The sequence below is a fragment of the Cygnus olor genome, chromosome 2, assembly GCF_009769625.2.
Source record: "Cygnus olor isolate bCygOlo1 chromosome 2, bCygOlo1.pri.v2, whole genome shotgun sequence".
Lineage (NCBI taxonomy): Eukaryota > Metazoa > Chordata > Aves > Anseriformes > Anatidae > Cygnus > Cygnus olor.
In genome coordinates this window covers 59,755,613-59,781,616 of record NC_049170.1, presented here as the reverse complement: position 1 = coordinate 59,781,616, position 26,004 = coordinate 59,755,613, and the positions used below count along the sequence as shown (strand labels likewise).

Sequence of the window (26,004 nt, the reverse complement as noted above, 5' to 3'; positions counted from 1 at the left end):
GTGAAAACTTGGTGGCAAAGGAACAAAGATTGCTGCATGTGTTTGCTTTTAGCCTGGCACCAAAGACTGATGCCTTTAACAAGTCAACAGTAATTAAATACATCACCCATACGAAGGGAGAGCAGTGTTGCATTCTCAGGCTGCGTGTACGAAACTGTGATGAAGCAAGGCTGAAAGTTGAGTTCACAGCTGACAAAAGACAAGAAACTTGCTGTAACCTTCTTCACCATCACACCCTGACGGTATGACAGCGTCAGGACTCAGAGTGAAGACCCTCCTCTCACAGCATCCAGGCTCCAAAGGCACTGGAAGAAGTCCAAATTTCATCAGAAGGGGTTGGAGTGCCTGCCCTTGCCAACCTGCTCTTTGGCAAAAGACAATGATTAAGCCTGTCATGTATTTGCTCTAGTCCAACTGGTTGACCCGAATTAAATGTCTTTTTGTCCCTATTTTTCCAATTAATTTAGCATATATACAACACAGACACAGGCAGCAGCTGTGAGAGCAGCAAGGGCAGCCTGTTCCTTTGATGCTGCTGGCTTACAAAGAATAATAAAACAAGAAATGTATTTTTTTTCTTTTAACATACACACACCGCGATCAATGGAGATAGTTGTCATCACCTAAAAGGCCAACAGAACATAATCTTACATGGGAGACAATTCTACCCTGCTATCAGCTTGGAAACACTAACCTATGAATGGGACAGAGATCAAAGTTATGCATTCCTAACAGGATACCAGTTTCCCTGCAACAAAATCCACAAGGGCTCATAAAATCTGGGGAATAAAGACCTTTCCTGTTGTGCTTTTCTCCCTCTTCCCCCTTTCCCTTCCTTATTTGGCTTCTGTGTGTTTTTTGCCCTCGCAAGGCTTTTTGCAAGGTAAGCCTTCCACGTATGAAAATACCTCCCTGCTCTGAAGTTTGTTACAGAGCTGCATTGGCTGTGTGCTAGCAGCAGGCATCAGAGCAATCACTCCTTTGGCACCCAGGCAAAGCACCCACGAGAAGTCCAGTCACTCTCCATTCATTGTGTTTAAAATGCACTTAGCAGCAGAAACCAGGAGCAGTTTCCCACCACTGTGCAGAGCAGGCATCCCCTTTCCTCAGAGCACCTTTTCTCTGCATGCTTTTGATTCGCCAGTGTTTTGGAAACACAGCTTTGGTGGAAACACAGCTTTGCTCTGGTTGGTATTGTGAAACCCAAGCAGCCATGAAGCATTAGCTGTCTTGTGGTTCCCTGCCAGGCCAAGGGTGGAATGCAGGAGCCTTGAAACTCATGGCGAAGTAGGAAGCGAAAATACCACAGCTGGATATCACATTACAGGGTGAATTTCCCATCCCAGCAGTGAGGAAAATGCAGTAGTATAGCAAATTCGATACACGTCTAACAAAGAAACTAAGTTTGGAAACTCACAATGTCACTTTACAAATCATTTCTTCTAATGTCGTATAAACTCGGAGCTTGAAACCCAAACAGAGTGCTGGCAAGCAGGAGCCCTGGTGTTATCTGGTGCATATAGAACAGAAAACTGTTAAACAGCTTTTGCAAGAAGGCTGCGAGTCTGTATTATCCTCAGTGATTCGCTCTCCAACTGGCCAACAGCCAGCCGCTGCAGCGGGAGCGAGATGAAGAGCCAGGCTGTCAGCCTCTCCCTTCAGACCCAGTGGGAGCCATTCAAGGACACTGGGACTCAACTGCTTCTCTCCTCCTCTGCCCTGCCTTTTCCTCTCCCTCCTCTCCTCCGCGTGCCTGGTGTCTGAGGATGCTACAGAAAGGACACCCATCTGGGTAACATCAATCAGCAGCAGGCACATACGCTGTATTAGCAAAGGCAGAAAGAAGGAGTCATCAGATTCCACATAAAATTCCTGACTCTGGACTCTAATGTTTACTAATCTTCTCTCCAGTATCTGATTTTAACTTGCTGCTAACTTCTCCAACTCAATTCCAGCCTGTGCTTTCCTCACTCCTTTGTGCTTCCAGACACTCCTTTCCTACTGTCCCATTTTCCCTCTGCCTTCATCTGCTCTCAGCTCCCGCTGTCTGAGCCCTCCTGATTTCTTCCAATAAATGGAAAATCCCTTCCTTTCCTTCCCCTTCATGGTAAACTTCAGCATGGACATCTTTTGAATTGTTTAACTCCCTCCTTCAAACTAAAATATGACTTTTAGAAAGGGTGCAGCCAGACGTGCTTACTCTTAGCTGTTGTTTTCCCATGCTGCATCTGATCTTATGTTGCAACCTCTTCACATACCACTAAAGACTGACTTTTGTCCTGTGTAAATAACAAACACTACAGCCCAGGATTGGCTCTGCAGACACTGTTAGTGACAAGCAAATCACATCTCCAGATGTGAGTGGCACTCCTCCCCCAACATTTTTATTGCACATGCAGTTCATCACTGGCCTTGGCAAATGGTGCTCTGCCTTGAGTCTGAGGCCATGCCACAGGACACAACAAGCCTTCAGCATGAAAAAAGGCAGGTATGTTTTCAGAGATACTGCTTGACATTTCATGCCTCATTTGTAAACCACGGATAGGCAGTAATTCTGTGCATCTTCTTCTACACAGGGGTTTTCCTCTTCAGCAGCACACTTAGAGCACTAGGGCTTCTTCCAGACCAGGACCTTTGCGTCTGCACCCGCAGCTCCTGCAAACTCAAATTTAATACAATGCCTAAGATAGTTTGAACAGTTATTTGAAGACAGAGGTCCCTGGGTTTGTGACATTAGGCTGATTTTATTCTAATCCTCAGTAACCTTGACTACACCTACGCTCCTGACGTATAAGAGAACGCCATGGTTTAACCCAGCAGGCAGCTCAGCACCACACAGACATTTGCTCACCCCCCAATTCCGAGTGGGATCAGAGAGAGAATGGGGGGAAAAAAAAGTTAAAGTTCATGGGTTGAGATGAAGACAGTTAAATGGGACAGAAAAGTAAGAGAAATAATAATAATAGAGTTAATTTTCCTCCTAGTAGCTGGTATGGTGCTGTGTTTGGGATTTAGGTTGAGAATAACGCCGATGTTTTAGTTGTTGCAGAGCAGTGCTTACACTAAGTCACAGACTTTTCAGCTTCTCACACCACCATGCCTGTGAGGAGCCTGGGGGTGCACGAGGAACTGTGAGGGGACAGAACCGGGACAGAGAAGCAGCAGAAAGCAGGGCTGCCTATGTAGGTGTCTCCTTCTTTCTGGCCAGACTGCCTTCCTTTTCATCACAAACATGTCAAAATGCTTTGAATGACACACAACTACTGTACCTAACACAGCACCACCTACCCATCTCCAGTCTGCCAACTTCCCCTTGTCCAGATTCTGATGCTCTGGAGAGTCTCAACCACTCAGCAGGAGACTGGCACGTGCATGCCGAGGCAGTGAGATCAATGTACGGGGAGGCAGGTATATTTTTTCCTATTAGTCATGACACTTTCCTTGATGAATGTTACTGAGGTGTCTGCGGAGTCTTAAAAACTCACATGGTCACACAAGTTCAGCAGCTGCAAACAGAATCAGATGCATGATAAATCACAAAAAGGGTGAAGCCACTTTTTTTTTTAATACTTTCTCTGGCCACTGCTGAACTACAGGTGAGCTATAAGTAAGAATTCAGTTATTATTCATAAAACTGGTGTGTCATTTTGTTCTGTTGCTTACAGCTGCAGTGGAGAAACTCTTCACACAAAGACCAACCACCAGCAGCTTTGGAATTCAGCCATCACAAAAACTGAACAAAGTGCAATTCCCTTTTCGGCCTGTGTAACCCTTTCTAAATTGGGGAAGGAGAAATACGGTATTCTGAAAGCTGATGTGGCAATCATGAGCTAGTTACATCTATTTCAAAATATCACTACCTAGCATTATTCTGAAATGATCACGTATTTTTTCCATCAGCAGTGAGAGCAGGGGGTTCTCATATCACACGCTTTAGGTTGCTTTTGGTACGTAAGCGTTCGGTAAGTTTTCAGTGAAGAAGATCAGATGCTTCAAATTCAAGTGGAAATGCTATCCCTTTCTTTGGTGGAAATGGAGAGGCCCACTCAGGCAGGTGAAATACCGCTCTCTGGCTATGAACAGAGTAGCAGCAAAAATCTATAGGTACGTAAGCAAACACAGAACTTGACTTCATACATGGTCCTTCAGCCACCCCACCTGCTCAGTGCCAAATGGACAGGATTCAGGAGAATAATTTCCAGTCTCTGTCTCTCACCACTGGTGCAGTAGGGTGAGGTAAGAGTTGCCATCTTAGCTCCAGATGTCCATTTAGAGAAGGTGCAGAGCATTCCCTACCCAGCCTTGTTTTCCCTACAAACTTGCACCTGTCCTCCCACCTATGCTTCTGAACTACTCCAGGGGCAGGAATAGTTCAAGGTGCCAAGGAGCAGCAAGAGACAACTGCCCCTAAGAGAAGGCAAGCCAGGAGCCCTAGATAACCCAGGCACAGGCAATGCACTCAGTCCCACCAGATCTGGGCCGGGTGAGCCAAGCCAGGTGCTGATCACAGGGATCATCAGCAGTCGGAGTTCTAGCAAAGTGATGAACCCCATCCAGGGGCGCAGTCAGGTGCAAAATGAGGGCCAAAGACAGGACTGGAGACAAGCTACATCATAGGTCTGAGGGGTCCATCCAGGAAAACAGGTACCTCCCGAGCAGGACCCAGGCCCACCCAGGGCCAGAGACAGGCACACCTACAACAGAGCTCAGACAAGGACTGGGGGCCCTGGGCTAAGCTTAAGACGCACTTCTGGGTGCATGTCTGTGGGTGAAGGTCCTAAGTAAGGCTGTTCAATGCAGTTAAGGCCTCTTAGTGGCCTCAGGATCCTCACATCGGTTTTCTTTGCTTTGGAGAGCTGGAACTTCTCTAAAACGTGCCAAGATATCAATATAGTGCACATGGTCCCTGGTTTGGCATCCCCTGCAACTATGAAAAGTACAGTGGGCCCAGATGCATGATGCAACCTCCATGCTTGTCACAGAAGGCACTAAAATAGCAATGTTTCCTGGAAGCAGATTTAAGGCCATTCAGGACAGCCACAAAGGTCTGTGTCACAGGGAAGTCTGGATCAAAATTTTGAGGTTGGTTTGGTGTTAGAGAGGTGATCTGTCACAAATGGCTTCCAAATTGCTTTAAGCTGTGCTTAGGTAAAAACCTCTTCTAAGCATAACCTATCTTAAAAAAAATAATGGTGATTTAAGCATTTCCTGATTTTAGAGGAAACTATAATTCCAGGACTGGATATTTTAATGCCAAGTTTTGTCCTGATAAATTTTTAAATGGCTCTTTTATGAATCTGTTGAAAAATACATTTATATTGAAAACAGCAAGTGATCCTTAACTATAACATTGTAAATATGACACTGAGCTGAGGTTACAGATGGAACAATAATCTATCTCACAGAACAAAGCTTGTCAACGAAGTGGGATGAAATATTGTAATATAACCTAATTTATTATTGCCTTTTCATCCATCTTGTTATATTATGAAAGTGTCAAAGTTCAAACCTCGATATTTAATCATTTAACAGTACGTTATTCAATGCTGGAGGAAGCATTGATGGCATAACTCTCATACCAATGATATCCATGCTGTTTCTCTGATATCTGTTCAATTCAGTCCTGCTTGAAGAATTGAAAAATGTTGAACTCATTAAACTGTGTATGATCCTTTTCTTTTTTACCTTTTTTTTTTTTTTAATCTCAAATAATCTTCTGATGGATGCCCCCAAAACGTTAACACTTTTATTTCTAGTAGACCCTGGAAGATGAAATAGCAATAAGTACTTTTCTTGCTAGGTAAATAGTCCTATTCTAAAGCACATAGCTAAATCCCTTTGGTAATACTTCCCATGTTAAATGATTATGCATGTTTAATACCATAACTATTTGTACAGACTGACCATTTTGCACCAGCAGTCAACAACTGGCTAGTAAAAACTTGTCATATTAAGAAAGCTGAGTTCTAATATAGTAAGGCTTGACCCTGAAAATACAAGTGAGAACAATTCTAATAGTTGTGATTAGCCCAAATGATCAAATTACTCCTCACTGTTACAAGCATATTCATGGTTGTAGGTCCTTGATAAATCAGACTCATGCAACTAATTGTACACCAAAATGATATGGGAAAATCATGAGTCAAACAATCATTCTGCTTCTCAAAATCTTTAGTTGTTATTGTAGGGTTCAATACTATATAAACCTGAATCAATGAGAAACTGTCCGCTGATTTCATTAATAAAATCCTGAAGCGATTGTGAATATACTTTTCATAAGCACAAAGTGCTGACCTAATTCTGCTGCCCTGACAGCCACCAGAAAACCTTCCACTGACTTCAATACAAGGACAGTGAGGACAGCAATGCCTATTTTTAAAATGCAATTCCACAGCTCCTTTTCTCCTTGCACTTCTAACTGAATTTGTTAGCTGTATGGCATTCTTGAAATCAGGACAGCTAAGCAAATGATTTAGAATGTTTAAAGAATTGGAGTTAATTGAATATATGGAAATGCCAGAGCACTCTTCACGTGAAAGAGCTCCAAATACTACAAAGAACTGCACTGTTTACTGTAATTTCCTAATGGTGGAAAGGAAGAGGAGGGAAAATGACAACATGGCAACTCCTAATATGAGAACCTTGATTTCCTATACTCCTTTTCATGTTCCAACACTGGTCAATATTTTGCTTGCTTTTTCTCCTAGATTCATGCTGGCCCTATAGTCAGTATGAGGAAGTAAGTCACAGAAATACATGTGATAGTAACCCTCCATTCAGTAGATACATGTACAAATCAATCATGAATGGGTCGGTGCCTATGTAGCTTACATATAAAAGCAACTAGACCAGGATTTGAAGTACACAGGCCCTGTTCTGTGTTCCATCACTTATCTACTCTGCCACCTTTGACGAGTTTGCTCACTTGCTCTTCAGCTGTTTGCCCAGATGTAAAACTGTGGCAAAGTGCTCAGGAAGTGCTTGGTGTCTACAAGGTCAGACTAATAGACACTATGCTATGAATATTTTCTCACTGTGGCAAGGACAGCATCTTACAAAACGGGTGCAGTTCTGGAATGCAAATTCATAAAATATACAAACAACCTAACTTTGGGTTAGATCAGAATTTTTCTCCCTCATAAAGTTAAAAGGTATTATTGCACAGGAAAAGATACAAGTGACTGCACAAGCAATGTTTGTGGTGCGGGAAATCATGCAAGACAACCAGCTGATGACCCACAGCAAAAGCATATTACTCTGGTTCGCCTTTCCTTATTTGGGAAGTCTTAACATTATGCAGTTACAGTTAAAAATTGGCTACATTAATCAACACACCAAATCCTTAGTCAGTGACTGCATTCCTTATTTTCAACTGATGGACTGCCTCAATGCAGATCCAGCTTTTTACTTACTTTCTCTGCTACCTGCAATACTTCATAAATAACCCAAACATCAGTTCATGGACTCACTCAAGAGATGTTTATACCATAAAAAAAGAGTGTATATTCATTCAATTACTTAATATTTTTAACATTTTGTTTACATAAGGTCAAGCTGTAATGCTGATGACTTTCATCCCAAATTAACACCTGTACACTAAGCAACTGCTACTTCAGATGCCACTGAGCATATTCATTTCTTCATTGCACAAGTGCTGGCTTGGAGTCTTTTCGTGTGTTCCTAAAAAGTGTATGTAGGTACTATGTTTTTTATTTTTTTCAAAATGCACATAAAACCCTGTCTTCTCAATGTTTCTCCAAGTCAAGCTTGGGCTTCATATTTTCACCCTCACATAATGATAATCTCACTGTTAACCTGCTTTCACACACATCAAGACTCACTAGAGTTCATTTGCCAAAACATATTGGCTGTGAAGTCTTCGTCGAGCTCCTTGTATTTGCACAACACTCACTCCACAGAGTGCTGACCCTGCACAGAGCTGTTGGACATTACAGCAATGCAAACAATCAATAAAAGTAATACTAGCCAGATTTGGCCAGCTGGGATTTCCATTGCTTGTTTCTGGTAGAGCCTTACCAAGGAATTGTTTTAGCTCACTCAGCTCACACTGACTTCTATGAACCATAAATAGAATAAGATCCTGTATCTACACAGCACAGCACAGCCTCAGTGTTGGTACATTTTTCCTCCCGTCTTCAGCTGGTTCCAAGTCTAATGACTTGTGGCCACTAATATATCAAGGATAACGTATCAATGCTACATTTGATGCACAACTCTTGATTGAAAATATAAAACAGACTCACACTCCAAGCAAATGTTATTCAGATAAGCTCAGAAAATGTGTTGCTACACATTAGACGAGAGACTGCCATGGGCCTCCAATATACCATTCCTTTTTCATGTGGTAGCACAAAGTGCAGGAGGAAAGTCTAAAAGGTCTACAGCATACTAATTATCTGTTGTTATTAATAACAGATCGGACAGTGAAATTACCAACTGCATTCCTACAGCAAACTTCCATGCTCTACGATTCGCTTTTGATGCTCTAGAGGTGGTCTCACTTGCTATTCAAATTTTAGCTTCCTCCTGGTTAAAGGCAGGGCACCTGCCATCTCTTGAAGTGTTTAACCACAGAGGCACCATCACAGGAGCATGCGGGCGTATATATAAATCCTGCCTGCGTTCTGCTACCCCTTTCTTCTTTCCCTTTCCCCTTCCTCCCCTCCCACAAAACAGCAGGTCAAAGGAGTGTCAGAAGCTTTCTCACACTTAATGCTGTTAAGTCAGCTAATTGAATAAACATTTGTTTAACATTTGCTCCTATTTCACTAATGCACTGTGAGAATGAGAAGAATTTTATTCCCCCTCTCCCCCATCCTCCCCCTTCCTCAGGAGTGCCACTAGCTGTTATCGCAGTGACTAATGTGCTGTATGTGGCCATTATAGTCTTCAACTCTGAAATTACACCCAGGATGAGCGATAGGCTCTGCCTGTATGCTGATTGGAGTTGGATGATGATTGATTAGAAGAAAGTCGGACTATGTAGCCATGCAAAAAGAACTGCAGTAAGCCACAAGCTTAAACACTACAGAGCATTTCACCAGTGGCTTCAGAGCTATTAGATGTTTTCACATTAACATTTCTCGCATCCAGGTTTGTGCATTTTATCTTTATTCTTTCAAATCCTGAAATTGCTTGGATAAGAGGGTTTTATATATATATTTATACGCATTTCTAAGAGTAGCCTGAACTTTTAGGGGAAATTGAAGAGGCTTTGTGTCAAGTACAGCTAAATCCAGCCTTTCTATATCAAAACCCTGCTAGAAAATTACTGTGCAGATGATAAGGCTGAAAGATATAATAAAAAGTGACTCTACTCAATTTACACTGCAATATTGGTATGACTGAATATTTTTCATTCAGGTGACTGATAAAATCACTAAACTGTATTGCAGATAAATAAAGGAGGCTTCTGTCAAGAATAAACACCATTAATCATGAAGTCTCACCCTCTGAGTGGCTGTGCTATGCAACTGCACAAATGCACTATCACAAGTGGCATGTGACCCAGTGCCTCTTTTCTTTCCCCGCTTCCCTGGTGACGCTGTCTTCTTAGGAAACTTTTCTTTTTTTAGTCTATTTACAACATTTTTAAGTCCTGGAATATCTTTACCATTCAAGTTTACAGGCAATTGCAACTGAAATCTAAATTTCAGTGACAATACGTTCAGCTAAAAATTGGTCCTGTGAGACAAAGCGAACCAACTCAGACTGCGGCTGCATGGCTGTAAATCCAGCCTTATAGTGAGAAGTCTGCATTTAAACTGGTGAAGATGAGATCTTTGTAACTCCAAAGGTGAAACAAATAGAAGAATTTTATCAGCTCCCCAAAAGCCTCTTCTTCTTTTCTCCCCAAATCACATTTTCTTACAGGCTGCATCAGATTCACTGTTTCCAAATAGGTGCCAAGAATCTTTTGAACATCCAAAGACAAAATTTCTCATCATCACAAATCTAACTGAACAGAACTGATGGGTTTCCTTTCCAAGAGGGACTTCCAAGCTAAAACTGGACATGTGCTGAAAGAGACTGACTGTTATCCAGCACAAGCACAGTCATATGAAAAGAAAACCAGACAACTTAGGTAACCTTTTTGTAACCTGTTTTAGAGCAAGTGATGATTCAATAGTGGCCATGTTATTAAGCCAGAATGAAGCAGTGCCCTACGCACTAATGAGGTTAAAAAATGTAGTTAGGTCTTCATGTTAAAGGCACTTAGCAAGCAGTTTGCTCGGCAAAGACCAACTGTGTGCTGGAGCAGAGGACTAATCACACAGGCAGGAATCAAATCGACTGGAAGAATTAGGAGACTTGCGGCCCCGAGGAATGTAATTCATGCAGAAAAGCAGTTGTCAGAGCGAGGCCAGGGAACTGTGTGGGAAGAAAGCAAAATAAACAGCTCAACAAAGAAAACAAAGGCGCTCAAATAGTGGCTTTTCTAATGCTTGAGTACACTGAAACTTCAGTGGGTGCGCATGACAAAAACCTCATCAAAGAAGACCTCTATCCAAGTAAATACACCGGTGAATGGTGCAGTGGTTCAAAAACACTCAGAAAATGCCTGAAGGTCTTTTAAAAAATATCCTTGAAGTTGTTATGTACAGAAGAGAAGGCGCACATATGTACATGTATGCGTGACTACAAAAAGAAGAAGAACATCCAAACAGTACAGAGCTAAGAAGAGAGTTGAAATGCTTTCTACAACTCCTCCTCATTTATCTTTTCGCTGTTCACAGATGGGATCAGGATGCAGCCAGCACGCAAACACTGCTCCTGCCCATGTGCACTGATACCCTCCGAGGAAAGACTTCATTGCTCCTTGGGATCCACTCTGACGGTCTGAAGACCAGATTCCTGTATCCACCAGGGGATCGCTTGACCAGAAAGAAGAGGGCAAGCCTGGTGTCAGCCTCACCAATGCTCCTGTGGTATTCTTGGGACGTTTTTCTTGTGATGGGTGGGATTGGTGACAATAACGTTAGACTTTGAAATCAACTGATACTTCAATTTCACAAGTACTCTGCTCTCTTAAAAACATCATTTCCAACTAATGGGTTATTACGTCCCTAATTTAGTGTTTTGAAATTTTTAGAGAACTAAGCTTTTAGAGTACTTACAAGTACCTCTCTCCTCATTTAGTTCCTTCACTGCCATAAGCCCTCTCTGCCCAGCACTTGAGAATGTCACGCTTACTATTGTTTCAGCGAATTTGGGCTTCTCTTCTTCCCTTAACTCCTTCCGCTAAGACAGCAGAAAGCAGGCATTCTTCAGCCCGTTAAAATACCTGAAAAGCCTCTCATGTTACCTCATATGAATACCCCCTTCAAAGTCTGTTTTGTGATGCAAGAAACATTCTTTTTCCAAACTATAAATAAATAAAGCAAACCAAACCCCTCAGCTTTTGTTTCATGCTCCTATTATAAGTCATGTCCACAACATCACAAAAATGAGATTTGGGGAAGAGAAAGGAAGAAAGCTTTTCTTCAATTCTAATTATACATGCTGAAATAAGATCTCAACTGCTTAAAACAAAAGCAAACTGGCAATAACAAAAGACAAATTTGGTGACTGAAGGTCTTTCATAATGCAACTGCTACCAACATTTGTTTGTGAAGGGAACATTTGACAAATTCTAACTTTAAAGGACTACAACCCTAACAGAAACAGTGATGTGAAGGTTCAGCATTAATCATTTCTGTTGAGATGTGGCTGGATTTGCTTCTCATTTCTGTACTAACATTACCAGACAGCCCAAAATTGATATTCACAAGGACTGGCAACTATTACTGAACATAGTGCACCAGCTAGAATTTCTCACCTAACAGTACTACCTGCAGCAAAAACAATTACACGGATGTATAGAAATTACTGTCTGCATAAAATACAGAGGGCATTTTCAGACATGACTCGTCCCACTCCACATCAATCCGTGGCAGCTAATTTGGGGGGGGGGGGGGAGGGGGGCGGGGATCAGTGGCAGTTCCATGTGCACATATACGCTGTACCGAGGACTGGAAGTCAAGGAGTCACACAGCTGCTTCTCAGCTCTCTGCGAGGATCATTTATCAGAAAACCAAGTGACAGCATTCTCTCTTCCTCCGAGCACCACCACAAACACCAGACAAGCAAAAGATCAGCACCAACATCCAGGAGGGCAGTAGAATTCACAGCTATATGAAGCACAATGTATAGCAAAGGTGAACGCTGAAAAATCGAAGTTTTAAAGGGGAAGAAAGAAATTCTGCAAACAGTTGCTTCCTGTATTTTCCATTCTGGTACCGAAGGTCCAGGTGTGGGGGCTGGCTGGGGTGCAACCAAATCAGAGTGGGAAAATACTCAGTTCTCATGTCAGGCTAAGAAGTTTTCTCTTACATGGGCCAGTTTCTTTATTTGATCTTGCAGGCATTGAAAGCCATTGTGATGCTACATAATCTGCACTACAAGTCGGTTCTCACAAATGTTGAATGTATAATGACTGGAATACCATAGCCGTCAGAAGAAACAAGGGACAAAGACTTCACACTGCAGTTCTTGCTTTATTTGTGTGCAAAACTGGAGTTTAAAAAGCATTCCTTGAGCCAAGCTGTATCTTTTAACAACCTCAAAAACCCCAAATGGGTGGGAGCACCACTTCTACTGGGGCTATAGGGGGAAAATATGTGAAAAACAAGCATTAAGTAAGTGTAAAGCAAATAAATGTTTTGGCAGCATATTTTTAGAGAAGTAGTAAGTTCAGGTTTGAAGTCTTTGACATGCATGCAGTATCTAAGTGCTGGAATCATTATTAATTCCCTAAACACAATTGCTAGCAACGGCTGCAGATGAAAACCCCAAAAAGAACAAATTGGCCAATCTGGGACATAGCTGCACCAGCAGGACAACCTACACATTTGCTACCTCTGCACCTTTGCAATTCAATCTAATCACCAGAGTAGAAACATAGTTTCTAGAAAAGCCTGATGTCCATGGAAGGAGTACAGCAAACCAAGGCAGAGACCAGCTATGCAAGCTTTCCTGGTACTGTCTTGATGCTGTATGCTGATAGTGATCTTCCACAGTGAAGCTGAGAACACCTGATTGCTCCTGGTCATACACCTCCTGCCCTCCCCACCAAATCTGTCTACAATGTTGTTAAATGGGGCTATTTGTGTTGGTGGCCTCTATAAACTGGACTAGACCATCAGTCTTTTCTTACACAGGCCAGAGAAAAAGCCATGATAAATCTAGGCTGAATTTCAGTAGGAGATACAGGACAGAAAGATGTGTATCTTTAAAGAGAGAGCTACTTAAATCTGATATGTTTAGAAATTCTCTCTCATGTGAAATACTCCCTAATTTTCTGTTGATCCTTAACACCACTGGTCACAGCACCCCATAAATAATGCTTTCAAGAGAAGACAGGTCAGTTCATTCCTTGAGAAGGAACGTATTCCTGGCTCATTTCTTCAGGATGTTTTGCCTCTGTGTCTAACCTGTGCGGGGTCTCCAGAAACTCACCAACATCCCTACAGAGCAAACTAACTATAAATGCAGCCATAACCTACTGCAGGATCAGACCTAGAGCTTCAATGCTTGAAGAGCCTACGCAACATATTCTTGCCTAGTTTTTAATAGCAAGTACATAGGCCCCAGCTTCAATGAAAAGCATCTTCTAAAAGAAAGTCCCAAGTCCTTCTTTGGTCATGTAAACCATCCTAAGAGCAAAAATCAAACTGCATGACGTTTTTCTTTAAATCACTTCCTCTATTAATCGATAAAATCAGCCACAAATGTTGGCCCAGTCTACCCTGAGGCACACAGATAAAATACCCATTGAGCACATTCCTACCGGTAGAATTAAGGTCCTTTTTTTTTTTTTTACTCTTGCATCATATAATAAAGAATATGCAAGGGGTAGCTAGTTTAGTCTCCTATACCTCAGAAGCACAATCAACAACAGCTTTCTGTTGTTGTTCTGTTTTCTGTTACAAATTTGCAAACAAATATAGATACATACATGCATATAAATAATAAACTAGGTTGAGCGAAGGGTGGTAAATCCGGAAGTAGGGCGGTATTTAACTTCTGCCTTGTCTTTTTTTTGTGAAAAATTCTGAACTAAATTCAATCCATACTCCAAGATTATAGGCCATGATGCCTTTGAGAGAACCCAAGCTGGGGAAAGACTGTGTGGGAGTACGATGAAGATGCTCTGTGCTCCTACGCTGCAGACATACTCATTGCTTGCATTTCTTCCAGTTTATACCTACTCTCACTTTAGGGACTTCCAATTCACAACACAGAAATCTCACCAGTACACTTAAGAAAGCAGAAAAAGAGAAAGAAAAAAGAATGCTAAGACTGTAACATTTCAGTTCTCTTTGAAGCAAGATTTAACATGAGTGGAAGAATTGTACTGAAAAAAAAGGAGTCTGTCACAGTCCAGTACCTCACAGGCCACTGCAACAAGTTTGACAGCAGCCTCTATAGAGTTGGCTTGCTTCTGGTTCACTGCACGTGAATACCACAGTCAATATCTGCTCACTCGACTAATACTGCTGACTACAGCACAAAGAACACAGGAATTTTGTCCAAGAAACCACAGGCTCTGAGCCTCTGAATGTGCTATATTTAGAGCTTGCATTCTTTGCAGCTGATAACAGAATGAGATAATATAAATTTCAAGTAGCAAAACTCTGGTATTGCAGCTATTCTATGTTTTTTTTGGTTAAATGATAAATTAAGACAATGACCCACTGATTTGCATCCTCCGTGGTTTTGTGCATGAATATTTTTCCTACTTGTTTTGTTCATGTTTTCCCTCTAATTTTCCATCTTTCTCAGACTCTGAATAGATCCTTCCACTAGTTTTAACTGTAAAAATAAAAAATAACTCAGACCAAGTCCATGATAATAAATCCAAGAAAAGACACTCATCCTATTACATGAAGAGGGTGCACGCACATGCACACAAATGTGCACACTTGTACATATACATGCACACAGGGAGCATCCCAAATGCTCGAAGCCATGCCTAGTTATTCCTCAGTCTACAGCAAAATGTTACATGCGAGAAGGTGTCCTGAGGCATGACTTTGGTGGCCATTCATTTTGCTTCCATCAGCTCTTAATTTATGCTGGTTTGAAAGCCTGCCTTAGGGAACCACTTCTCACTGGCAGCCGGGAATTCGTCTAAGTGCTGTTAACGACCCAGATGGGGTAAAACAGCCAAGTGGCACTGCTGCCCAGTGGTAATACCTTAATGCTGATAAAACTAGAAGCTGTTTCTCTTCAGCACCGTAATCCATGCAAACCACTCTAAGAACCCCTTTCAACTGGATTTATGTCCCCCCAGACGAACCTGTGTCAACCACCCTCTCAGGTGTACTTAATACAATGACCACCAAAGGCTCTCCTCTCTCTTTCCTCCCTTTGCCAGGATCGGTCCTGCAAGCTGTTGTTGCTACCGAGTGACTGTATCGTGAATGGTGGTCAGCCAGCAGCCTGCTGGTGAAAGCATACCTTTCTCATAAGTCTGGGGACTGCTGTTTCTCTAGCATCTTTGGCTCTCCGTGGGGCAGGAAAGAATACGAGGTGAACCCCACTTGTGCATGCGGCTTTATAGGGTGGCTGTCAGGGCACCAGACAGCCTCTGAGAGCTTGTGATAATAGCAGGAAAAGGCACGGAGAAAGAAAAGGATGAGGTCTGTGTTTATGATTTTTGTTGTCGTTTTTTTCTTAACATAAGAGATGAATAGAAATTTGGGGGAAAGTTTCTACAAAACAATTTTTAACAAAAGAAATCATTGCATTTTACAAGGTCTAGATTTTCCTTCTACATTAGAAGTCTCACCAAAATTTTCCTCGTATTTCAATTGCTATAACTTCCCCAGCCATCCTGAAATCAAGCTCACTGTATAAGAACAAAGACTCTCTGTTAAAGCAATATTTATCTGCCGCTATTGTTTCTCCTTTATAAATCTGTAGTTCCTTAGCATTACAATTAGCTACTCCAGAGAAAATGATTATGTCACAAAGTATTATCCGCAACAGAAACAGATGAATGATGTGAACCAAATTTAATCTGGTGCAGTTAGAGGCAATTCTGTTGGCTTTCATGTAAATGTGCTCACTAAAAATGAGGACGATTTTTAGTGGTGAATCCTCATTTGATCTAGAACTTATTTGCCAGCATAAAAGATCTTTTAAATAAGATACTATTTTCCCAATACTCTCTGTTTTTTTCTAGTAGGAAGCAAACCCAGGAGAAATATAAAGACTTCAACAGAACGTGCAGAAACTTTAGACTAGAGCTTACCTAACCAAATCAATGTAACAGAATTTGTGTAAAACAGCTACATTCAAAAATATTTCCCTGTTTTAATGCATGCACATTTTTTTCTTCCAGCTTTCAGAATCACAAATGTAACAGTAGCACCTAACCATTTTTTTTTTGCGATTCAGAATATGCCACCAAACACAGAATTGTTTGTTTTCCAAACTTTCCCCAGTTTCAGATACTTTTTAAAAACACGGTTTGTTTCTGAAGCTGCTCTGCAAGTGTGCTTGCAAAGGAGAATTTATGATCTGAAAGTCTTATGGTAAATATTACTAAACAAGTAGTACCAGCTGAACAGAACACTGATTCACTATTTTAAATGATGCAACACTACATACTGCATGAGAGAGCACAATTCTGGTCTAGACTCAGGCCTCCTCTTCCCCGATTTGTAAAAGGTCTGGCACTGAATGAAAACTCCTGATGATTATGCATGGGCATCCAACCCAGCTATTTGACTTCTATGAATTACCATCAGCACACCGCTCTGTCACCAAGAGGCATGTGTGTTGCCTACAGAGCCTACAATGTGCATATCCATGGCATAAACTAAAAAACTAAAATTGAATAAGCTTACCAAGACACTGGACCATAGTGCTTCCTTCCCAAATACTTGCTGTAACAATGTCCTTGGCTATTAACTGCTTATGCTGGTGCTGCACCTTCCCCACTTCCAGGGACAGGTTTCTTGGGGTGCTTCCTCTTCAAGATTTCTCCTTGCTTACAGAAAATGCTTTCATGGATGATTTTGGAAATCTTGTAACTACAGTCATCTTTTCACCATCCTAAGATCTTCCCAGCCTTTATTCTTCAATGGCTACAGGCTAAACCATAAAACTTCTTCCAAGTCTTAAAGTAATTAAAGCCAATTCAACCAGTGATGTTTTTCACACTGGCTGGGGCTCTACTTCCCACTATAAGAGAATCAATGAATCCTCCAACAAACTGAGAAGCTCCTTGTCAAGTCTCTGGCTTAGAGGTACACTGAGATAAAGTGGCAGGTAGAAGATTTAAGAGGTTAAAACACTAAGATTTTTAAAAGAAGTAAGAGTTTAGGAAAGAAAGTATAAGGACAAAATCAAAATATCTGTGATAAGGTTGGGAAAATGTCCTATGAACCTTATGGCAAGCAGTTTCTCTCACAATCAAGGACAGTTTGCGAGGCCAACACTTTAGTCTTCTCATATTTGGACATCTCCCATTGTACTGCAAAATCAGAGGGTGATGAAAGCTAAGTGCCTGGGCCTGACTTTTCTTTCTTTTTCACCCTTGTGTAACTGATGTCTGTATAAATTAGATATGAAATAACATATCCAGGAATCAGACTCTCTTTTTATGAACTTGAAGCTGACTGCAAACAGAACACATGCTTTTTTTTAGTGCCGGTGCATTCACGCAGTTCAAAATACCTGGTTCAGGGGATTACTGCTAGGCACATGCATAATTATCTGCATGTGCATAATTTTGGAGCTTGTGACTGCCAAACTTGGATCCCTGCAAGCCTCAATCAGCAACTAGAAAAAAGGAGCCTGGAGTATTGCTGATTCAAGGAAGTTACAAGACAGCAGCTTTAACTTGCAGCTTCCTCCTTGCAAGTGCAAACTTCCCCGGCCACGAGCGTGCGGGTAACATCGGCTTACTTTCATTTGGATTTCCTTGCTCATGCTCCCTTACTCACAGCCCAGGGCTAACAGAAAATGGGATGGCAAGAGAAAGAGAGATGAAGACTAAATGGATGAATGTTTGAGAACACGCATGGTTCCTGTAGTATGTTCAGCCCTGAAACTTTAACTTTGTACTAGCCTCCTACAACATGCCCATTAACCACTCTGAGGACATGCACAGACACTCTGGAGCCATTCCAGACATTGCCACTTTGCAATTGTCCCCTGCCCCACCTCTGTGGGGTAGACTTCCTTCACAGCCACATGAGTGATACCTGGAAATACTACCTCAGGTCTGCGTAAAGGCCGTCCAACCCAACTCTGTAATAAGCAGATCAGGAGAAACCTATTAACGCAGCGCCTTAAAGCTGTTGAGATGAGTGACCACAGACAGTAACTTCTTAAAGCATTGCAGTTAAATCCGTGAGTAAAAGTTTGTCTTTGCCTTTGGAGCTTTCTCTTTCTAACTAATAAAATTCTCATCCTGGCTAAGCCAAATTTTTAAAATTGTGGCACTGTAAAGCTATTTACATTTGTGTTGTCATAAAAATAGTCTAGATGCTGTTATTCCTCTTCTGCCCACTGCTAACGACTCATTCCAACAAAGACATCAGATGACTAAGAGCTAGCTAACAGCAAATTTATGATTTGGCTCCTAAGGAGTAAAAAAATAAAAATAAAAAAATAGCATGCTCAAAGTATTAATTTATGTTCAAATACCCTCAGCAGCAGCATGATTTTGAATCACTGGACACTACTTGGAGAAGGGGTCTCTCTCTATTGGATGGACTGGCAAATGTCAAGGACTAAAAATGAGCTTAGCTTCAGTTTCTGCTTTAGTACCTGACTTCAGAAATCAATTTTGAAAATTAAGAAAGAGCTACACAAAAGCAACAACAAAGAAAACCAAAACAACCAGTGGGATTATTAAAGCCATGCTTCTTTTGGTATGTTTTAATCATATGATATTTAACAAGTAATTTATCTTGCTAGTTCAATGAAAAGTAGTAAAACTGAATTACAGTTTACTGGAAATATCCTGAAAACTAAGATTCATGCCTTGAATTTGAAAAAAAATAATAATAGGAAAACACATGCTCTGGATCCAATTACAGTGTTCATATGTTGCTACTAAAGAACAATTGAAGTTTCATACGTCTTCCCTGAAGTATAAACCGAGGATGTACTGTGGAAATTCCAGGATAACTAAACAGTCCTAACAAACAGGTTTTGGTAACACAAAGTGACATATTTCAGTACATATTCATAAGGGTTGGGGGTTATTATTGGTCTGTAATTGCAGTTGTTCTAACACCTAATAAGCCATGGTTGGAAAAACAAAGGCAGGTTAATTTGTGATTTCCTCTACTCATTCAGAGGCAAATTAAGTGTCAAACAGCTAATACAGAACATATTTCATTTTATGAGATTTTAATTTAATTCTGCACCATATCGTTGATGCCTTAATGTAGGGTGGTTTATCTAAGAAGAAAAGCAATTTATAAACCTCTTTCAATTGAAACCTTTAATGATAGGATATGATAGCATAATTACAGCAATGCCTGCTAGTCCTAGTATACATAAGCATCTGTCAGCAATTCCATCATAAACATAAACCCCTGTTTTAGGGGTTTATAACTCAGTTATAAAATTTGGCTCCAGGGTGAAATTTGGGATATAGTTCTGCCCATCAGCAATTAAACTACAAAAATCATACATATAAATATGTGTATATCTTTAGAGCTGGAAGTACATAAGAGACCTGTAACACCTTAAAAATTCCTCCACTTGTTTTTTTTTTTTTTCATTTGGCCACTGTTCAAAACTATGTGCATATGTTGTAGATATCATGTGGTCAAGGCCACCTCCACATTTTTTCTGCACTTGTATTATTCCTAACTAATTTCACTAAGGCTTGACAGGTTCTGGAACACATTTCTAGGAGCTTGGATAATTGGAATTATTCCAATTCTTTTGCTTTTTTTATTTTTATATTTTTTATTTTTCCACATCTGAAGGTGCTATGAAGCCAAGGAGAAAAACCACTCATGCAATGAAGTAATTGATGAAACTGTGGGTAAACATGTATCCTCACTGGTGTTCTAGCCATTTTCTCTCAGAATTCTCAAATAACTTCTCATATCTGCTTCTCTTCTGCTTCTCTTCTTCTTCTTTCTTTTTTCTTTCTTTCTTTCCTTCTTTCTTTCTTTCTTTTCTTTCTTTCTCTCTCTTTCTTTCTCTTTCCTCTTTCTTTCCTTTCTTTCTTTTTCTTTCTTTCTCTTTCTTTTTCTTTCCCTTTCCTTCTTTCCTTCTTTCTCTTTCTTTCTTTTTTTTTCTTTTTCTTTCCTTCTTTCCTTCCATTTCCCTCTTTCTTTCCCTTTCTTTTTCTTTCCTTCCCTCCATCCTTCCTTTCCTTCCTTCCTTTCTTTCTATGGCGTTAGGACTGCAGTCCAAACAATTTCCAAAAGATCCCAAATCTAACATTCCTGAGTGATACTTACAGCAGGGTCTGTAAAACTCACAAGAAAACTGTTGGTGTCTGTCACATACAAACATCAAAATATATTCCTGAAACCCGCTAAAGCATGAGAAACCTTAGAACCTACAAAGAAGCTCTTTGAGTCCAACAGACTTTTTTTTTAAGTTGTGTAATTCTGAATTTACATTTAATTACACTGATCATAATGGACCAAGGATCTATTACAGCTCATCATTTTAATGGTGACATAAACTAAATGAGCAGAAGAATTGACAGGAGTTTATGGAAAAATAAATGGCCAATATCAAGGAAATTTTCAGCTTAGAGCTTGGGCCAATATCAGAGCATGTCTCTAAAGCAACTGCCTGCAGCCATACGGCACTGTGTTAAGATCTCCTGGTCTCTTACAAGCCTCTGCAGGGCCCGGCTGAGTCACGGCTCTGAGGCAGGGCCAGCGGGGTACCGGGGTGCCGGGTGTGCGTGACTCACTGCTCTGATTCCAGCAACCAAGCGCGGCACCAGAGGGGAGTACCGCCGAACTCCAAAGGAGGCAACGTCTTTAGGAGCTCTTACAGGAACCCTGGCACTCTAACAGTATACATGCTACTCCCAATTTCCCATCGTCACCCAAAGCAGGGGATGGCGATGTACCCACGCAAAAGCCCCTGCCTGCAGGTGCATCATGGGGGCCAGACAGGGCCCCACCCAGCATGGGATACAGAAGCCTCAGTGGAGGCTCGCAGCTGGTGCCCAGATTTCGAAAGAAGCCCCTCTGCTAACATAAGTTAAAACACGTCAGTGATCCACTTTGGATCTAATTCACCAGCTGACCAGGCTCAGGCCTGCTGCGCTTGCTCTGGCAAGCCATGGAACTGGTACACTTGTTTGCAACAATGCAGGAATTGCTTCCTAGGGCTTCCTACCATGGTCTTGCTCACATTGAAGACAACGACAAATTTCCCATTAGCTTTAGAAGGAGCAGGACCCTTTCCTGAGCTCCCAGCCACAGGTTATTTCCTTCTGCTTTGAAAACAATGGAAAAAAAGTGCAAGAAACATCTAGTCAGAATGTTCACATGCACTGCAAAATCTAGGATGACTGTAATGACTCTGTATGAGCCTGCCTCCTTCAGTTTACAACATTTTTAGCAGCAAATTTAAATGTGTATTTGAGTATACTTTATAACGTGTTTGACAGCAGTGTAGATACTGATGCATCAGAGGAACTCAGGAATAAATCACAAGTTTCTGCACTCTCCCTTTCTATAAATACCCACTTTTCCTCTAATGCCCAAGAAGACTGCAACACAGATTTATTACTTACCTCCAGGCAAATCTGCTCTAAAATTACAATTCAGTAATAGAAGACTGATCCAAAAAAACTGTTAGTAAAATATTGTGTGTGTACTTGGGCATGTAGTTAGGATTGTTAATATCAATTAATTCTGCTCACAGAGGAGGACTTGTTTTAAAACAACTTCATTTTTCTTCTGCATATATGTAATTACACAGCTGTAACTAATAGCCATAGCAAAGCAATCTGCCATCTAAACAACTCACATTATTCTTCAAAGTATTACTTGCGCTTTTCTTCTTTTATTTTCTCAGTATGAGAGGTGATTAGTAGATATGATTAAATGTATATATCAAGCCTTTTAGCAAAGTACTAAGCCTTGCTTTTCAGCTTCATTTTTAATAGTATATAGCAGATTTCTGGACACAACTGTTTTATTCTACAATGCTGATATCTGTCTCCACATATAGAATAAGATAATATTTATTTCTACAGGATTTCACCACTACCACCCTTTTCTAATGCATGTTATCACTGGTATTCATTTCTTTTATCTTTGTGTAAACCATGTGCTCTATCACATTTGCCATTTTGTTTGGGTGACATTCCCATCAATCAACCGATTGCCTGTGCGTGCACACAACAGGGACTATGAAAATTTACCAAAAATTTCATTATGCTTCATAGCATTCACTGGAAAAAGAACCTTTGGCACAAGAGAGAATTTTAGCTATGAAGAATCCCAAGTCTAATCCAGACAAAATACACGTTTTGCCTGGCTGTATTTCACAGGGTTCAGCACTTTTTAATTTAGTATTTATAGAACGACAGCACACAGAATAAATGTCAGCAAAATATATAGGTAACACTTGCCAGCCACCTACTAGAACAGGAATTCCTCAGGCACCAGCCTGGTTCTGCTTCATAAACAGATACCCTCTATGCTTTCTAAAAGTAAATCTCTCTCTTCGGCTAGACTGGCAAAGTGCTCCAGGTGCACGGTTTTAAGCATGGCAAAGATTCATATACTTGCCCATTCTTCAAGGCAGCATAGTCAACTGAAGCAGAGAGGAAATACTGAATACTCACACATGCAGAGGAGGAATGGGAGATGGTTCATAATGGTAGCGTCCCTCATGATGTCTTGCATCAATTGGCACAGGAGGGTGGAATGCTGGAAAGAGGTGAGGCGGATCTGAAAAAAACAAGCGAGGTTCCTAGATCTGAGTATCTCTGGTGACTCTTTAGAAATAACATTGATCAAAACAGAAAAGATAGTTAAAATGTGTGCCAACAGCTCTAAAACTTACAGGTCGAATTCTGCTTTCCTGCTGCAGTCAGTCAGGTCTGTCTGAGCGTTTGGCCCACTGTATTTGCATGAATATCTACTTACTAATTTCACTATTCTCTTTTTATAGCTTAAATGGAAAGGGACATAAAGAAATCTTTAATAAATAATTATGTGCCCATATGTGAAGTGTCAGATCAAAAGGACCATCAAGCCTTTCATAAGCATTCCTGATTTATTTTTTATTAAAACAAGAAAATATATCCCAGGAAGAAAAGTGAAGGCAGAGAACACAATACAATAAACATGTATACCCTCAGAGATGTGCACAGTCCTACAACGGAAAGAAAAACTGAAGCAGCCTGCTGAGAAATGACAATCTGGAGGAAATCAGAAAACGAAGTTAAGAGGGAAATGCAACTGAGAAATGCCGTACCGGAGATGCTTAACTGCATCGCATGGACAGACAGACGCATCAGGAGGAATGAGCCTAAGGACAAGGCGGTTCATTCCGTGCACCGCTCTTAAAAAGGACGAGTGCTTGCTTTGTCCCTGTGGCTGCAGACCCGGAGACCCTCAGCTGCCATACACACCCCTGCCCCGTTCCCTCCAAGGATGGGGCTCGCAGCTGCCATGAATCCATTCCCTACTGTTTCCGGAGAGCCTCAGCGACCAGGCTGACAAAAGGGGGAATGCGCCTGGGCCACCCCTGCTCTCCCCCACCTCCCGCTGGGGCTCTCACGGAGGGGCTGAGCACAAGCCCACCCCACGTCTCCCCACCACGCCTGCGGCAGAATCGCCTCCTGGTTCTGGACGAGCACCTCTGCCACCGGCGTGCGCGAAGGCTGCGGGTCAGTCCGTGCCGTTCCCGGCTGCATCCCAAGTGCACGAAACTCAAACAGTTCCCCGAGAAGTGCTGAGCCTCTCCAGAGGCACAAAACAAACAGATCCTGCCCAATTATTACCTGATTGCCACTTGAGATGAAGTCATGCGTTTATCCGACACTAAAAGCTAACAAGTACAGACGTTAGGTCATGTCATGGATTTACTAAAATGCTTCTAGAAAGAAAAAATCTTTAATTATGCACTCGCAGTAAAACCAAGCCTGTTTCAGTTTTGCCTGCTGACTCTTATGGTATCTTCTCTTCCTATGTCCCGCCTTTCCTATTCATCAAAATGTAATCCTCTTCTTAGATTATGTTATCTATGGAAACAGTTGCCTCATGCCAACTAGTGATGGTAAAAAAATAAAAATAAAAAAAGGATTTTTCCCCTTGGCATTTGTATAAAGTTGGGTTGGTTTGTTATTGTTTTGAAGCGGGAAGGAAAAAATAGAGTAACAAAAATCATGGCCCTCAGGGAACAAACACAGGGGATGAAGGGAAAATCACGTACGTTGTGAGGAAATATTTCCAATATTTCAGGGAAATCTGGAAACATTTGAAATTGCCTGCCCAGTTTCAGGGCCTGTTTTTGTGAAACATCAGCTAGCATGCAATCAGCCACAGCACATTTCTGCCATGTACTGACTCAGGGCTTAGCACCATAAATGAAAAATAATTGTGGCTTACTAATGGGAGCTGGGAACCCGACCTCATGGTAGCTTTCATTCCAGTTCTGCTACACAAACTGGACTTCAGCACGAGGAACAGCAGGTCACGGATAACCAGAGAGCCCGGCGAGCACACAGCTGTCATCTGAATGGAGGATGCTTGCTTCCACCTCACAAAATGCATTCTTCGCCAGCCAGCAACGTGTACACGGGAAAAGGGGAACAAGGGACGTGTTTTTGAGTGTATCTCCCTGCTCACCTCTCCTGTTCCCTGCCTTGCTGGTATTGACTGCTTTAGCCCAAGATGAAGAGAGCAGGTTTTAAACCAGATGTCTGGCCTTTGACCGCAAAAACTCCCCCACTTTCAATGAGGATGGCCTTCCCTACCTCTCCCGCAGACCTCCTCTGCCCTGCGCATCTAAAATTGTAGGTCTGGGGAGCACAGGTGAGACCACTAAGGTTTTGGCACCCTTCTCCATCTCAGGCAGGAGGGGTGCCAGCTGGCCGAGGCCACAGAGCCTCCTTGCTGCCCCATGCTGAGCACCTACCCCTGAGATGCAGTGCCAGCATTTGTACAGCAAAACGCCATTTAACCCTCCGGAGGGCCAGCGCTGAAGCTGAACACAGTCATCTATCATCCCCTATCTGGGGAATAGAGAATGCCTTTTAAATGACTCAAAAATGGTATTCCCCTCTGCGGGGCTGGTGCAGCGCAGAGCACCAACAAGTTGTATTTAACACATGGGACATAAATCTCCAGGAACACCTTTCTGAGTCCTCTCACATTAAGATCCTTTGTATATCTTGGTTGCATCTTGGTTGCAGTTTCCATCTGGGAAGCAGCCGTACTCCATCACGGCACAGGGAGCTGTCTCCATCAGCCCTGCACCAACTGAGCAGAGCTGCGTATCAAAACCCAACATAATTATCCATCTCACCGTTTATTATTTACACATGAGCAATACAGCTGGGGAACATCATAACTCAAGTGTATGTGTAATAAGTTACTACACTGTAGCCATCTCCTGTTGCAAACCTTAAGAAAAACCACATGATGACTTTTCCAAAGTCAGGCTAAAACTGCTGGAGCAGAATAAAGTGCCACTAAACCCAGCTACCTCCTATTTATCATATAATTTCCTGACTGATGGTTCCACAAACCAGCTGCTAAGTGCTGTGTACTCTACTGTCAGCAAACTAACGCGCTAAATGGAAGACAGGGAGAATAATGTGCAGAACCAGTGGAGTCAGTTTTATGGAGGGAATTCAGATCCTGCCATGTTTCAGTAAGCCCTCAGCACAGAGGTAAGCAGTGAATACTACATGCTTGGAGAGGCCAAAATCACTCCATTTTTAAGAGCATTGAATATTTACATGGAAAGACTCTT

At 41.6% G+C, this 26,004-nt stretch overlaps 1 protein-coding gene across 12 annotated transcripts in view; it reads right to left on the bottom strand.

Annotated features, from left to right (window-relative positions):
• The window catches only part of GLI3 (GLI family zinc finger 3), a 223,478-nt gene that overhangs the window by 76,412 nt on the left and 121,062 nt on the right, over nt 1-26,004 (bottom strand). For 10 of the 12 annotated variants that reach the window (XM_040547619.1, XM_040547624.1, XM_040547621.1 and 7 more), the window contains one exon: nt 22,865-22,970. In XM_040547619.1, coding sequence (XP_040403553.1) covers nt 22,865-22,970 — 106 coding nt within the window. Of the gene's footprint in view, nt 1-1,417; nt 1,570-2,200; nt 2,333-22,864; nt 22,971-26,004 lie in introns of those variants that run through there. The other 2 variants (XM_040547630.1, XM_040547629.1) reach the window with 2 other exon arrangements.